This window comes from Callospermophilus lateralis, chromosome 1, assembly GCF_048772815.1.
Source record: "Callospermophilus lateralis isolate mCalLat2 chromosome 1, mCalLat2.hap1, whole genome shotgun sequence".
Taxonomy (NCBI): Eukaryota; Metazoa; Chordata; class Mammalia; order Rodentia; family Sciuridae; genus Callospermophilus; species Callospermophilus lateralis.
Genome location: NC_135305.1, coordinates 209,316,815 through 209,330,103, shown reverse-complemented (window position 1 = coordinate 209,330,103; position 13,289 = coordinate 209,316,815). Strand labels below are relative to the sequence as shown.

The 13,289-nt window shown below is 58.1% G+C and overlaps 1 protein-coding gene across 1 annotated transcript; it reads left to right on the top strand.

The window, feature by feature from the left end:
• Nucleotides 1-1,766: 1,766 nt before the first annotated feature.
• On the top strand, nucleotides 1,767-6,663 carry Klhl26 (kelch like family member 26). The gene is made up of 2 exons (XM_076845784.2): nucleotides 1,767-1,913; nucleotides 4,331-6,663. Exon 2 carries the CDS (start codon nucleotides 4,335-4,337, stop codon nucleotides 5,910-5,912), a length of 1,578 nt encoding a protein of 525 aa, XP_076701899.1. The 5' UTR covers nucleotides 1,767-1,913; nucleotides 4,331-4,334; the 3' UTR covers nucleotides 5,913-6,663.
• Nucleotides 6,664-13,289: the final 6,626 nt, after the last annotated feature.

Sequence of the window (13,289 nt, the reverse complement as noted above, 5' to 3'; positions counted from 1 at the left end):
AGGCTCACGGCAGCAGTCATGTCCACCAGGCAGGGGGAGCTGGATGCGAGGGAGGAGGGGAAGGGCAGGCTGAGGGGGGACCCTTCTCCTAGCAGAGGACAGGCCATGGGGACAAGCTGGAATCCTGATGTCCACCTGGACCCTTTTTCTCCCTCTCCCCAGCACCCCAGCGTTGCTTACCAGCCCAGCTGACCGCAGCACTGGGCTCTGAGTTCTTGTGTATTCCTGCCTCCACCCTGTGCAGGCTGCATCCCCAGCACCATGTCCCCTGGCCTGGGTCCCCTGTCTCCTGGGACCCTGAGCACCTGCAGGCAAGGCTGGAACACTGGCTTCTTGCTCTGCCCTGCAACCCCTCCCCCGGCCACGGTCAGCCCTGGGCCCTGCAGCCCCTCTGTCCACCTTTTCCTGGGGTCTCTGAAGGGCAGCTGAGGCAGGCAGCCCACAAGAGGTCAGGGAGCTCTGAGCCCAGTGACCACTGTGAGCGAGGGCCAGCTGTGCCTGCCTCTGTTGCCAGGTCCTGGACCCTTAGGCTTGTTTGGGGCCGGCGGACAGCAGGTCGGGGAGCCTTCCTGCTCCTCCCGCTTTCCTGGAAGGACCAGTACCCGCGTTCCTGGCTCTCTGTGGGCAGGCGCAGTCCAAGGAGAGGGCGGGCAAGTCCCAGAGGGCCTGGAGCCTGGGGGAGAGCCCAGTGCAGGGAGAGGGGGAGTGGGGCGTGGCTGGGGGTCCAGGGGGTCCTGGGAGTGGTTCTGTGTGTGTGTGTGTGTGTGCTGGGGATGGAGCCCTGGGGCACTTTACCACTGAGTAACACCCAAGCTGTTTTTTATTTTGAGACGGGGTCTCACAAAGTTGCTGAGGCTAATCTTGAACTTGGGATCCTCCTGCTTCAGTCTTCCGAGTGTCTGGGATTACAGGCGTGTGCCAGGCCCCGTGCCCCACCTGGGAGGTGTTCTGGACAGTAGTGTCCCCCTCCTGTGGTGTTCTGAGGATGAAGTGCTGTGTTCAGAAACTCTTCATTCATGACCTGCTGAGTAAAAGCTTCCCAAAATGCAGGCTGGGGGTGGAGCTCAGTGGTCGAGAGCTGGCCTGGCCCTGGCGTGTGCAAGGCTCTGGGTTCCATCCCTGGCCCTGGAAGATAATTCCCCAAATGAAACAGCAAAGGGGTCAGTGGGAGACTGGAGAGGAGAGGGTGGGGACGGGTGAGGTGATGGCCGGACTGCGGCCGGCCTGGTGTGCTCTGAGGGGCTGGGGCTGGGGCAGGGTTTTCGCAGGACCCGAGAAGATCCCATGCCCTTTTCTCTTTTATTGAGGTGCAATTCACATAACACAAAAATGATGATTTTTTTTCCCATGCTTGTGATGGAACCCAGGGCTCCACACGTGCTGGGCGAGTGCTCTGCCACTGAGCCCCACCCAGCCCCAGACTGGGGTAGCGTGGACACCTCACTGGCATTGGGCCTCCACTGGCATGACCTCCATCTCATTCCAGAATATCTCAGGTGGAGACGCCTCTAAGCACTGAGCATTGGTGTCTCCTTTCCGCCCCGTCGGCTCCCAGTCTGCTTTCCGTCTCTGTGCTGGGCGCTTCCTGGTGGTGGAATCATGGCTTCACACTCTGTGGCCTTCTGTGTCTGGTGCCTTTGACTTGGCGTCGTGTTTTCGAGGTCCTTTTGTGTGTACCAGGACTTCAAGGCCCATGAGCCACGTCACCCCCCTCTCTGTCCTCCCCCCAGCATGGCTGATAAGAACGGGGCCCTCAAGTGCACCTTCTCGGCGCCCGGCCACAGCACCAGCCTCCTGCAGGGCCTGGCCACCCTCCGTGCCCAGGGCCAGCTCCTGGATGTGGTCTTGACCATCAACAGAGAGGTCTTTCATGCGCACAAGGTGGTCCTGGCTGCCTGCAGCGATTACTTCAGGTGAGTGCGGGCCCTGGGAACTTGGAGGGGGGACAGGGTGACAGCAGCACCTTCTAAGAAGGGGCCCATCTCAGCACCAGCCAGAAATGGCTGTGAGGGAGAATGGCTGGTGTCGGCTTGGAGAGAAGCCCCCTGCCTACTAACCCTGCCCGCTTCTCCTTGACTCTCATTCTTCTGGGGCACAGCATGCTTGGGAGTCTGGGGCACCTGCTTCAAGGCTTAGCCAGGCTTGCTTTCTTGTTTCCATCCTGGGATTGAACTCAGAGGTGCTTAACCACTGAGCCACGTCCCCAGTCCTATTTTTAAAATATTTTATTTAGAGATGGGTCTCTCTGACTTGCTTAGGACCTCACTGAGTTGCCTAAGCCTGAGGCTCCTGCCTCAGCCTCCCAAGCTGCTAGGATTACAGGCATGCGCCACTGCGCCCTGCTAGGCCAGGCTTTCATTCCAAGTCTTCATTGGACAATTGCCCTATGCCAGGTGCTGATCTAGGCCTCGCAGATCTAGCAGGTACGAAATGGGCCCAGGTCCCTGCCTCCATGACACCCCCACTCACACCTAAAGCAAAGAGCTGGGGGACTGGAGGGGCACCAACAACTCTCATGTCTTGTTGACCCCATGTATTGGGGTCTGGATGAGGCTCTTCTGTGCCCTGCGTGGTGGGTGCTTCCTCAGTGCAGTAGCCAAAACCTTGGTGGGCATGTGACTCTGTCTTTCCCTGTGCCGTGGCTGGGCCAGAAGAGAGGGCCCCTTAGAGCTACATGGGCAGGGAGATTCCTCTTCCCTATTGGGGGCTGTCTTGGGGCTAGAGGTGGTCTCCCCTAGGGACAAGCGGGTGAGCCTCCCAGCTGCCGGACTGAGCTGGGCAGCCCTAGGAGCCGCTCCTGGGCTCACTTTAGCCCAGGTGTGTCTGGGGCCACACATCCCCGCGCCCCGCCGCCCGCCCCGTGGCTCAGCAAGGCCATTGTGGGGAGCCACAGCCGCCAAGCCAACTGGGGCGCCGTTTCTATTTTTACTCTGGATTTGGGGACGGGTGGGCCAGCCCAGCCAGCAATGCCCTTTAAAGGCTCCCCCGCGCTGGCACTGCAGCCGCAAGACCTTAAAAGGCAAAACTCCTTCCCGTCCCCTGCGACAGCCTCAGTCTTCCTCATGATGCCCCAGGGCTGGCGGGGACTCCAGGGGACAGGCCTGGGAGCTGGCGCTCACTGCTCCTAAGAAGCCTTGGGTGCTGGGCAGTTTGCTGGGCAGTGGTTAGCTGGTGGCACCTCACAGCTGTCCTCTTGCTGTGGTCCCAAGCCTGGCCCACACAGGTGCCACTAGGGCACAAACATCTAAGGGGCAGAGACGAGCAGAGTTCCCCTCCCCTCAGGGCCCATCCGGGACGGTGCCCTGGTGTGGAATGCCAGCCTGCCCTGAGGGACCTGCCCACATACTGAGCAAGCCCTGGGTGGGCACTGGGGTGGGGGAGGCTGTGAGCCCCAGGCTTCCCCAGTGTCCTCCTGCCTGTGCCGGTGTCCCTTTACCAGCTCTCAAGTTGGCTCCCGCCTCTCAGAGCAGAGCAGTGGGGTCACAGAGCTGGGGTCCCTAGCTTGGAGTCTCACATTGGGCTGGGGACTCTGGACTATGCTTGGAGCAAGGAGGTGCTTCCGTGTTCCTGGGCTATCTTTGGAGACAGCAGCGGCCCCCTGCATGGCCTCCAGTAGTTGTCCCATTCCAGGGACCCTTGTTGGTGGTTGCCCGGGCCCAGGCTGCGGAGCTGGAGCTGCTCGCGCAGGCAGTGAGCAGCCAGGGACTGGGCTTTGCAGACCGTGGCAGGACACCTGTGCCTCGCTTGTGTCCTGAGCTTAGGTGGCTTTTCCCTTGGAGCCTTTGCTCCTCTGAGTCAGCTGGGCTCCAGCAAGTCGCTTGTTGGGTGAGGCTGACCTGGGACCGCTGCTCCTGCAGCTCTGAGCCAGGGCTGCGATCTAGACTGAGGGCTCAGGCAGTGCCCCCCGCAGGGGCCGCTGGGAGTCACTGTTTCTGGAAGGAGGCACCACTGGGGTGGACTCAAACTCTTTTTTTTTTTTGGTACCAGGGATTGAGCTCAGGGGCACTCGACCACTGAGCCACGCCCCCAGCCCTGTTTTGTATTTTATTTAGAGAGGGGTCTCACTGAGTTGCTTAGGGCCTCACATTTGCTGAGGCTGGCTTTGAACTTGCCATCCTTCTGCCTGTGCCTCCCGAGCTGCTAGGATTACAGGCGTGTGCCACGGTGCCCGGCTCAAACCCTTTCTTTCCTTCCTTGTTCTTCCTGAGCGTCCAGCCCCACTGTCTTCCTACTGGCTGCGCCCTGCGTTCCTGTCCCTCTGCCAGACTGTTGCTAGTGGCCAGGACTCCCCTTGGCCACCCCCAGCCCATACTGTGTTTCCATCCCTCAGGGCTATGTTCACGGGAGGCATGAGGGAGGCCAGCCAGGATGTCATTGAGCTGAAAGGCGTGTCTGCCCGCGGTCTGCGGCACATCATCGACTTCGCCTACAGCGCCGAGGTGACCCTGGACCTGGACTGCGTGCAGGACGTGCTGGGCGCCGCGGTGTTCCTGCAGATGCTGCCGGTGGTGGAGCTGTGCGAGGAGTTCCTCAAGGCCGCCATGAGCGTGGAGACCTGCCTCAACATCGGCCAGATGGCCACCACCTTCAGCCTGGCCTCGCTCAGGGAGTCAGTGGACGCCTTCACCTTCCGCCACTTCCTGCAGATCGCCGAGGAGGAAGACTTCCTGCGCCTGCCCCTGGAGCGCCTGGTCTTCTTCCTGCAGAGCAACCGGCTGCAGAGCTGCTCCGAGATCGACCTGTTCCGAGCCGCCGTCCGCTGGCTGCAGCATGACCCGGCCCGGCGGCCGCGCGCCAGCCACGTGCTGTGCCACATCCGCTTCCCGCTCATGCAGTCGTCGGAGCTGGTGGACAGCGTGCAGACGCTGGACATCATGGTGGAGGACGTGCTCTGCCGCCAGTACCTGCTGGAGGCCTTCAACTACCAGGTGCTGCCCTTTCGGCAGCACGAGATGCAGTCTCCACGCACTGCCGTGCGCTCCGACGTCCCCTCCCTGGTCACCTTCGGTGGCACCCCCTACACTGATAGTGACCGGTCCGTCAGCAGCAAGGTGTACCAGCTGCCCGAGCCAGGCGCCCGGCACTTCCGCGAGCTCACAGAGATGGAGGTGGGCTGCAGCCACACGTGCGTGGCCGTGCTGGACAACTTCGTGTACGTGGCCGGGGGCCAGCACCTGCAGTACCGCAGCGGCGAGGGCGCCGTGGACGCCTGCTACCGCTACGACCCGCATCTGAACCGCTGGCTGCGCCTGCAGGCCATGCAGGAGAGCCGCATCCAGTTCCAGCTCAACGTGCTGTGCGGCATGGTGTACGCCACGGGCGGCCGCAACCGCGCCGGCAGCCTGGCCTCGGTGGAGAGGTACTGCCCCCGGCGCAACGAGTGGGGCTACGCCTGCTCGCTCAAGCGCCGCACCTGGGGCCACGCCGGGGCCTCTTCCGGGGGCCGCCTCTACATCTCGGGGGGCTACGGCATCTCGGTGGAGGACAAGAAGGCGCTGCACTGCTATGATCCCGTGGCCGACCAGTGGGAGTTCAAGGCGCCCATGAGCGAGCCCCGGGTGCTCCACGCCATGGTGGGTGCTGGTGGCCGCATCTATGCCCTTGGTGGCCGCATGGACCACGTGGATCGGTGCTTCGATGTGCTGGCTGTGGAGTACTACGTGCCCGAGACGGACCAGTGGACCAGCGTGACCCCCATGCGGGCTGGCCAGTCAGAGGCCGGCTGCTGTCTGCTGGAGAGGAAGATCTATATCGTGGGGGGCTACAACTGGCGCCTCAACAACGTGACGGGCATCGTGCAGGTGTACAACACGGAGACGGACCAGTGGGAGCGGGACCTGCACTTCCCAGAGTCCTTTGCGGGCATCGCCTGTGCCCCTGTCCTGCTGCCGCGCGCCGGGGGCAGGAGGTAGTTCCTTGGACTCCTGGGATCCTGGCCCAGCTGCATGTGGTCTCCCAGCCCACCTGGCAGGCACAACTGGGCAGGGAACCTCAGGCACCCCCCGGTGCTGGCCTCCAGGGGCCTGCTGAGCTGAGGGGCTGGGCACCCTCCTGAGGCAGATCCTGGCTCTGAGTACAGCCCAGGGGTCCAGCCCAAAAGGCCACCACATCATGGCAACAAGCTCATGCCCCAGGTGGTTCCCTCACCCAGCCTGCAAGTCCTGCTATGGGGGGCAGCCAGGCTCCTCGTGGTGTCATTGTGTGGCTCTGCTTCCCTTCCCTCCCCGTCCCCACCCAGCTCTGCCTGCCTGTGGTTCAGATGCTCAGACATGAGCCCATGAACACCGAATGCCAGGCCCCTGGGATGCACCTCCCCGCCCTCCTGAGTCTCCCAAAGCCTCCCTATCTTGGGTGCTCTCAGGGCAGGAGAGGCAGCTCCAGAGCCCCTGGGTTGAGGCAGATGGCCGGGGAGGGCCTCTCTGCTTCCCTAGATGTGCTTGCCCAACCCTTTCAGCCTGAGCTACCGCGAGGCCTCTGCCTGCGTCCCCCTGCCTGTCCTGGGCCCCTGCACCTTAGGGCCCCTGCTCCTCTGCTTGCAGGAGAAACCACAGCTGACTCCTGGAGGCAGCCCTGAGGGCGCTGGGCCCTCCATTTGGCGCTGAGCATCCCCAGGGCCTGAACGAGGGTGGCCGGCCAAGATGCCCCATCTGCCGCCTTGGCTCTGGGTGGCTAGGCTGTCCCTTCCCACGGTGGAGAGGACACCAGCCCAGGCTCCAGAGTGCTTCTGCATCCCGCAGGGCTGTGGACAATTTTGATTCCCCTCCCTCAGCCCAGCCCAGCCCTGGCTTTAGGTCAACACACCACCAAGCCTGAGGCCACCCTTGGGCGCGCGCTGGGGCTGCTCCTTCAAGGGCTTTGCGGTGTCTCTGGCCACATTTGTTTTGGTGTCTAACCCTCTAAATGTCTTCTTTTTGTTTTGTTTTACTGTTCTTTCTTTCTTTCTTTTTTTTTTTTTTAGAAGCCAGCACTGCTGTCTTCTAAGTGAGGTTCATACTCTAGGGGCAACTTAAAGTGTCTCTTCTGCTGCTAACAGAGGATGGATGTCGTGTTTTGTGACCCGCTCACGGTGTAAAGGATTAACCTCATACCTCAGCCGCGTCCTTCCCTAATGTCTCCCTTTATTTAATAAAAATGTTATGGTGAAAAGATGGAGCGGCCCCGCGCTGAGCCCGTGCAGCTTGGGCCTGATTGGTCACAGATTCTGCTGCGTGTGTCCTCCGTGAGTTTGGGGCTCCTCTCCCCTGCCCCAGCCTTTTCCCTCATTGCCAAGAGCTGGGGGCGGGGGGCTGGGTCTTGGTTCAGGAGGACAGGGACAGTGGGAAGTTCTGTTAGGACATCCACCTGGGCCCAGGGTGGGGCAGCCTTGGAGGGAAGCTCCAAGGAGAGTCTTTCCAGTTTCCTGGCCCCTGCCACCAGGCAGCCCCAGCCCCCTCCCTGCAGGTCCCAGCTTCCCATCTGCGTAGTCTCAGGGACCAAGGAAGATCAGGCAGCCTGGGAGCCCCTCTCCCCAGGGGACGTGCTAGGGGAGACACAGGAGGTCCTACAGGAAGCGTGACGTCATCATTCCTCCATATGGGCCTGAGAGCGCCTCCAGGAGCCCCACACCCCAGGCCTTGCCAGGCACCCAGCTACACAGAGCAGGCCACTGGGGGCTGCCTGCTGGTGGCAAATGCTGACATCCTGGACAGACTTCCAAGAAGGGATGGCACTGGGATCATTCTGCAAACGCAGGTCTGTGTGAGTGGCCTCACCCATGTCCCAGCACCCCTGTGCAGCTGCCCTGGGCCCCAGGGTGAGGCTGGAGGCGGAGCAGTGCTGAGATGGGAACTTGGTTGGGAACCTGGAAGGAGCCCACGCTGCCAGGGGCATCAAAACCAAAGCCGCTGTCCCAGGGGACTCCTCAGAACATTCCCGCCCCAACCCCCACCCAGCTCCCCAAAGAGAGCTTCGCCGTTGGAGGCACAACCCCTTCAGGGGGTAGAGAGAAGCCTTTGCCAGCTGCAATTCCCCCAGATCAGCTCACACCTCAGAACATCTTGTCCCCAATGAGCTGGCAGGGGTGCCGGCCACGGGTGGGGGCGCTGCCGTATCTAACCCGGTCGATTGTGCAGAACCGTCTGAGCCGGTTCATGGAATGTTCTCGGGGGCCCCCTGCCCCTCCCTCGGCCCCCATCCTACCCCCGGAAGAAAGGAAAATTATTTTTTGTATTGTAAACTTTAAACACGAAAAAGCTGTTTTTAATTTAGCAGAAACTGGCTCGAATCTTCACTTTGTGAACGTTTGTGTCCTTCAGAGAGAGGCGGAACACGCCTGCGCACACCCGCGCTCGCACACCCTCACCGGCACACCTGCCTGCGTGCACTGTGGCCCGCACACTCGCGTGGTCCTGCTGTGCACTCGGGTGTGCTTGCTCTGGCTCACGCCCTCTGGGACACCCCACATCCTCGCTCACATGTGCTTAGATGCGAGCTCACAGGCACGAGTTCACACGAGTTCGTGCCCTCGGACCCCCCTCCCCCTGCCTGGTGTCCCAAAGGGACCTGGAGCCCTGCACCTCCCTGGCCCTGGGCTTCCAGACGTGCTGCTTCCTGGCTGCGGCCTGGACGTGGACTCCACACCTGGTTTGGGCTGTGGGAAAACATTCTCCTGAGATGGAGGAGGCCGGCCCGCCAGCCAGAGGCCAAGTGTGACTTCTGGGACCTCGCAACAAATGAGGGCCAAGGGGGCCTCTGGGGAGCCCTGTGAGGTGGGAATCCATCCTGGACCTGGCCAGCTTGGAAACCGCCCCTGGCTCTGTCTCCAAGAAACAGACTCCAGCTCCTTGTTTCTCACGGGCCCTGGAGATTGGCTCTGCACAGTGGAGCCTCCGGACCCTGCCTCGCAGCAGCTCCCAGCGAGGCTCAGGCACAGAGAGGGCGTGGCCCAGTGAGCGGGGCACAGGGGAGAGGCCTGGGGTGAGAAGGCCGGAGCAAAAGTCTCCTTCACCCCAGCCTTTGCGGGTACCACTTGTGTTTGGGCCTCCCGGGTCAAGAAGAACTGGGGGGGACTGTTTAAGACCCCCAGCTTAGTTCTTGTCTGCCTGTCATTCTCATGGCCTGTCCTGCTGGTGGCCAACCCAGCAGCCGTTACTCACCAACAAAACCCTGATATGGTGCCAGTAGCGACGTGCCCAGCCTCAGGGGTTGATTTAAGATTCAGCTGAGCCATTCTTGGCAATGCTTTTTACCAGGGTTGTTTTCAATCTGGGCATGTTTCCCAGCTCTGGCCAGAAAGTTTTAAGGGGTTGGATGTTTCTGGACAAGGGAGAGACCTTGTTGCCCCCTCCCTTTCCTTACTGCTTCATATGTGGATGCAATGCCAGGAACTTCTGCAGCCATCTTGTGGCCATGAGGAGCAAGCTAAGAGATGCTTTCTGGGGCTGGGGTTGTGGCTCAGTGGTAGAGTGCTTGCCTCCCATGTGTGAGGCACTGGGTTCAATTCTCAGGACCACATATAAATAAGTGACTAAAATAAAGGTCCATTAACAACTAATATATATATATATGGAGAGAGAGAGAGAGAGAGAGAGAGAGAGAGAGAGAGAGAGAAAGAGATGCTTTCTCCCAGATCCCTGAATGTCACACATAGGGTCATCAGTGCTATCATGGCTCTTCTGACCTCTAGATTCCTTGTTATGAGAAATAGTATCTGTGCTATTTAAGACACTCACAGTCAGATATTCTGATACTTGCAACAAAACAGTTTCAAATTTATAATATAAAATGTGACAGAGGCTAGAGTTTCTCATAGTAAATGAGTCAGGGTTTTTACTTATAAGCAACAGAAGCTGATGGGGGCCAATTTAAGCAGTGGATGTACATGTTAGAAAACTGACAGGGCTGGGGGTCGAGCTCAGTGGCAAAGCACTTGCCCAGATCACGTGAGACCCTGGGTTGAACCCCCAGCACTGCCAGAAACCAAAAGAGAAAAGTGTAGCTCACAGAAGCCGCAGGAAAGGTGATTTCAGCTGAGGGTAAAATAATGTCAGGGGCCAGGGCAGTGATGATGCTCCTGCCACCACTGCAGAATCCAGATGCCTCCATTGGCACTCAGCCATCATGGCCCCTGGAACCACTACAGAACTGGATGGCCTTGCCCTGACACTGTTTCTTTGTACCACTTGTCCCTGAATGGAAATGTCCTGCTAGCCCAGTGCTCATCTTAGGCCAACATCCCAGGCACTTGGGGAGTAGAGACAGTAAGTATGTGAGTGTATCTGTCAGCTACTGCTGCGTAGTGAATAAGCCCATCTCAACAGCACTCAATGAGTGTTTGTTTTTCACGTCTGAAGTGAGCCTTAGGGTGCTCCTGCTGGGCTAGCCTCGGCTGAGCAGTCTGCTTCCACATGCAAGGCCCTGGGTGGGTAGAGTCTCTTGCTTCCCTGTCTCACATTCTCCGGGGACCAGCAGCTAATCACAGCACGGTCTTCTCCTCCTCCCGAGGACAAGTGGAATCCCGTGAGGCCTTCTAATTCTAGACTTGCCACTTAGATGCAATTGCACCTTCCCGTGACTTTAGCCAAGTAAATCACATGGCTGAGCTGAGGAGGAGGAGTGGAGAAGGTTCCTCCATCTTGCAAGAGCTGCCAAGTCCCATGGCCAAGGACATGGTCTCAGGAATGAGTGGGGGAATTGGGGCCCACAGTTCCATTAATCACCATTGCCCTGGGGGCGTCCGTTAGAGAGGGCTGACTCCCCAAGTTTGAACAGGAACCCAGAAGTGGACAACCAGAAAGGAAAGCCGGCCCTCCTGTGCCGTACCTTGGCCCCGGGAGGCAGGGAGGGGAGCCTCTTAATTTTTGTCCGGTGTGTGGTTGTAGGTGTCCTGGGCATCGGGAGGATCTGGATGGTGGGGCCAGCTGAGGCTCAGCTGGGTCAGGCAGAGGCCTTGTGGGTGCTGTTGGTAGCCCATCCTGGCTGCCCCTTCATGGGAGCCTTTGGGGCCCCTCGGAGGTGACCCCCGAGTCCCGCCCACTCAGCTCCAGCCCTTGCTGCCCTTTGTGGTGACCCCACCTTGTTTCACCTCCCGCTCCACCTGGAGCCCGGGCTGGAGGGCAAGGGCCTGGTTCTCACCCCACACGTGTTCTGCCATGAGGTCTGCACATTTGTTTGTTCAGTTTTATTTTTTTTATTTTAGTTTTAGGTGGACACAATAACTTTATTTTATTTTTATGTGGTGCTGGGCATTGAACCCAGTGCCTCACGCATGGTAGGAGAGCGCTCTACCTCTGAGCCACAACCCCAACCTGGTTTTTTCTTTCTTTTTCTTTTTGTGTGGGGATTGAACCCAGGGGCGCTCGACCACATTCCCAGTCTTTTGTATTTTATTTAGAGACAGGGGCTCACTGAGTTGCTTAACGCCTTGCTTTTGCTGAAGCCTCAGGCTTTGAACTTGCCATCCTCCTGCCTCAGCCTCCCCAGTGCTGGGATTACAGGTGTGCGCCACCGCGCCCGGAACAGATTTTTCCTTTTCCTTTTGTCTTTGCTGAGCTGGGGCTGGAACCAGGGCCCCACACGAGCTAGGCAAACGCTCTACCACTGAGTCACATCTCTGGCCCCGTGTCTGAATTTTTTGGCTTCTGTTGGGACCTTACCTCTTGCTCCATAATCAGACCTGATCCCTTTCTTGCTTCACCTCTTTCTTTTTGTTTTTGGCGGCACTGGGGATGGAGCCCAGGGCCTTGAAAGTGCTAGGCAGGCGCACACAGCCCTGGGTTACCCTCTTAAAACTCTCTGACAGTAGCCTGCTTTGGAAGTCAGAAGCGGGCCCTGGATGGTTTTCCTTTTTGCCTCCCAGTTCCAATGGCCCTAATTCACCTCGACACAGTGTGGTACCCCAAATAGACTAAGATCCCATATAAGGAAGAGCAAGAAACCAAAGCGTAAACCAACATCTTCAAGAAGCATTTTGCTTCCCTGGCAGTTAGTGCCCATGATGAAGCGGGCGCGGGGCTAAGTGCTTTCCTGCGTTATCTGTTTAATCTTCTCCAGAGTCTGGTATGAGGAGTGCCATTATCCACATTTAACTGGGGAGGATAGTGAGGCTCAGAGAGGTGATGATACTTTCCCATTGTCACACATCTGGACAATCAACAAAGTTCGGACTGCAAGCTCTCAGGAGTTTAGGTTTTTATTTAACTGTGTTGAGAGGCTTGCTGTGGCCCTGATGCAGAGGGGGAAAGGTGTTCCAAGGGAGCAGCCTGTGCAAAGGCCCTGAGGCAAAACATAGAAAGGCTGGAGTGTAGGGTGTGAGAAAGGGAAGGGCGGAGGCGATGTTGGGGGAATTGATGGGGAAGGAATGGAGCCAGGTAGAGTTAGGAAGCAGAGGAGAGAGAACTAGATTTGGGAGGCAGTGGGAAGTGGTTTATGAAATGTGCTTCATAACTCAAGCAAAACTCTTCAGCAACTGTTAGCTGAAGAGTGACCCGGGGCAGGTCCGACCTAGAGGGAGGGAATCCAATCTCTTTGGGGATCAGATGGGTTTTCTAAAACACAGAACACTGGAGGTGGGTTTTTTTTTTTTTTTAATTTACTTTTTATTTGTAGTTGGACACAACACCTTTATTTTACTTATTTATTTTTATGTGGTGCTGAGGATCGAACTCAGGGCTTTGCCTGTGCTAGGCAAGCACTCTACCACTGAGCCACAACCCCAGCCCTGGAGGTGGGTTTTGATGGATGAATAGGAGATTCCCAGGGACAAACTCATTCAGCAAACACTCTGTGCCCCACCTTGTGCCTAGTACAGTGTCAGCTCTGGGTTCCTAGGGAAACAGAGTGAACACAGGTAAGTCTAAAACGAGGCCCAAAGTTCTCAGACTTTCAGGGAATAGGAACCGAGCCTTAAAAATAAGGAATTGTGAGCTGGGCGCGGTGGCACAGGCCTGTAATCCCAGCGGTTCAGGAGGCTGAGGCAAGTTCAGCAATTTACTGAGGCCCTAAGCAACTCAGCGAGACCCTCTCTCTAAATAAAATACAAAAGGCTGGGAATGTGGTCGAGCGCCCCTGGGTTCAATGTCTCTAAGTAAAAATATAAAAAGGGCTGGGGATTTAGCTCAGTGGGTAGAGTACTTGTCTCACATACCCAAGGCCATGGGTTCAATTCCAGCACCAGAAAAATCAATCAATCAATCAATCTAGAAATTAAAAAAAAAAAAAAGGAATGGCATGTGTCGGTGCCCTCGGATGTGAGATCACCCTCTGATCTCAGCTCAGTGAGTGGGAAAGCAGACAGGGCCCCAGAAACAGCT

Excerpts from the sequence above, each read along its gene's own strand:
- Klhl26 (XM_076845784.2), top strand. The coding sequence starts at position 4,335 with ATGTTCACGGGAGGCATGAGGGAGGCCAGCCAGGATGTCATTGAGCTG.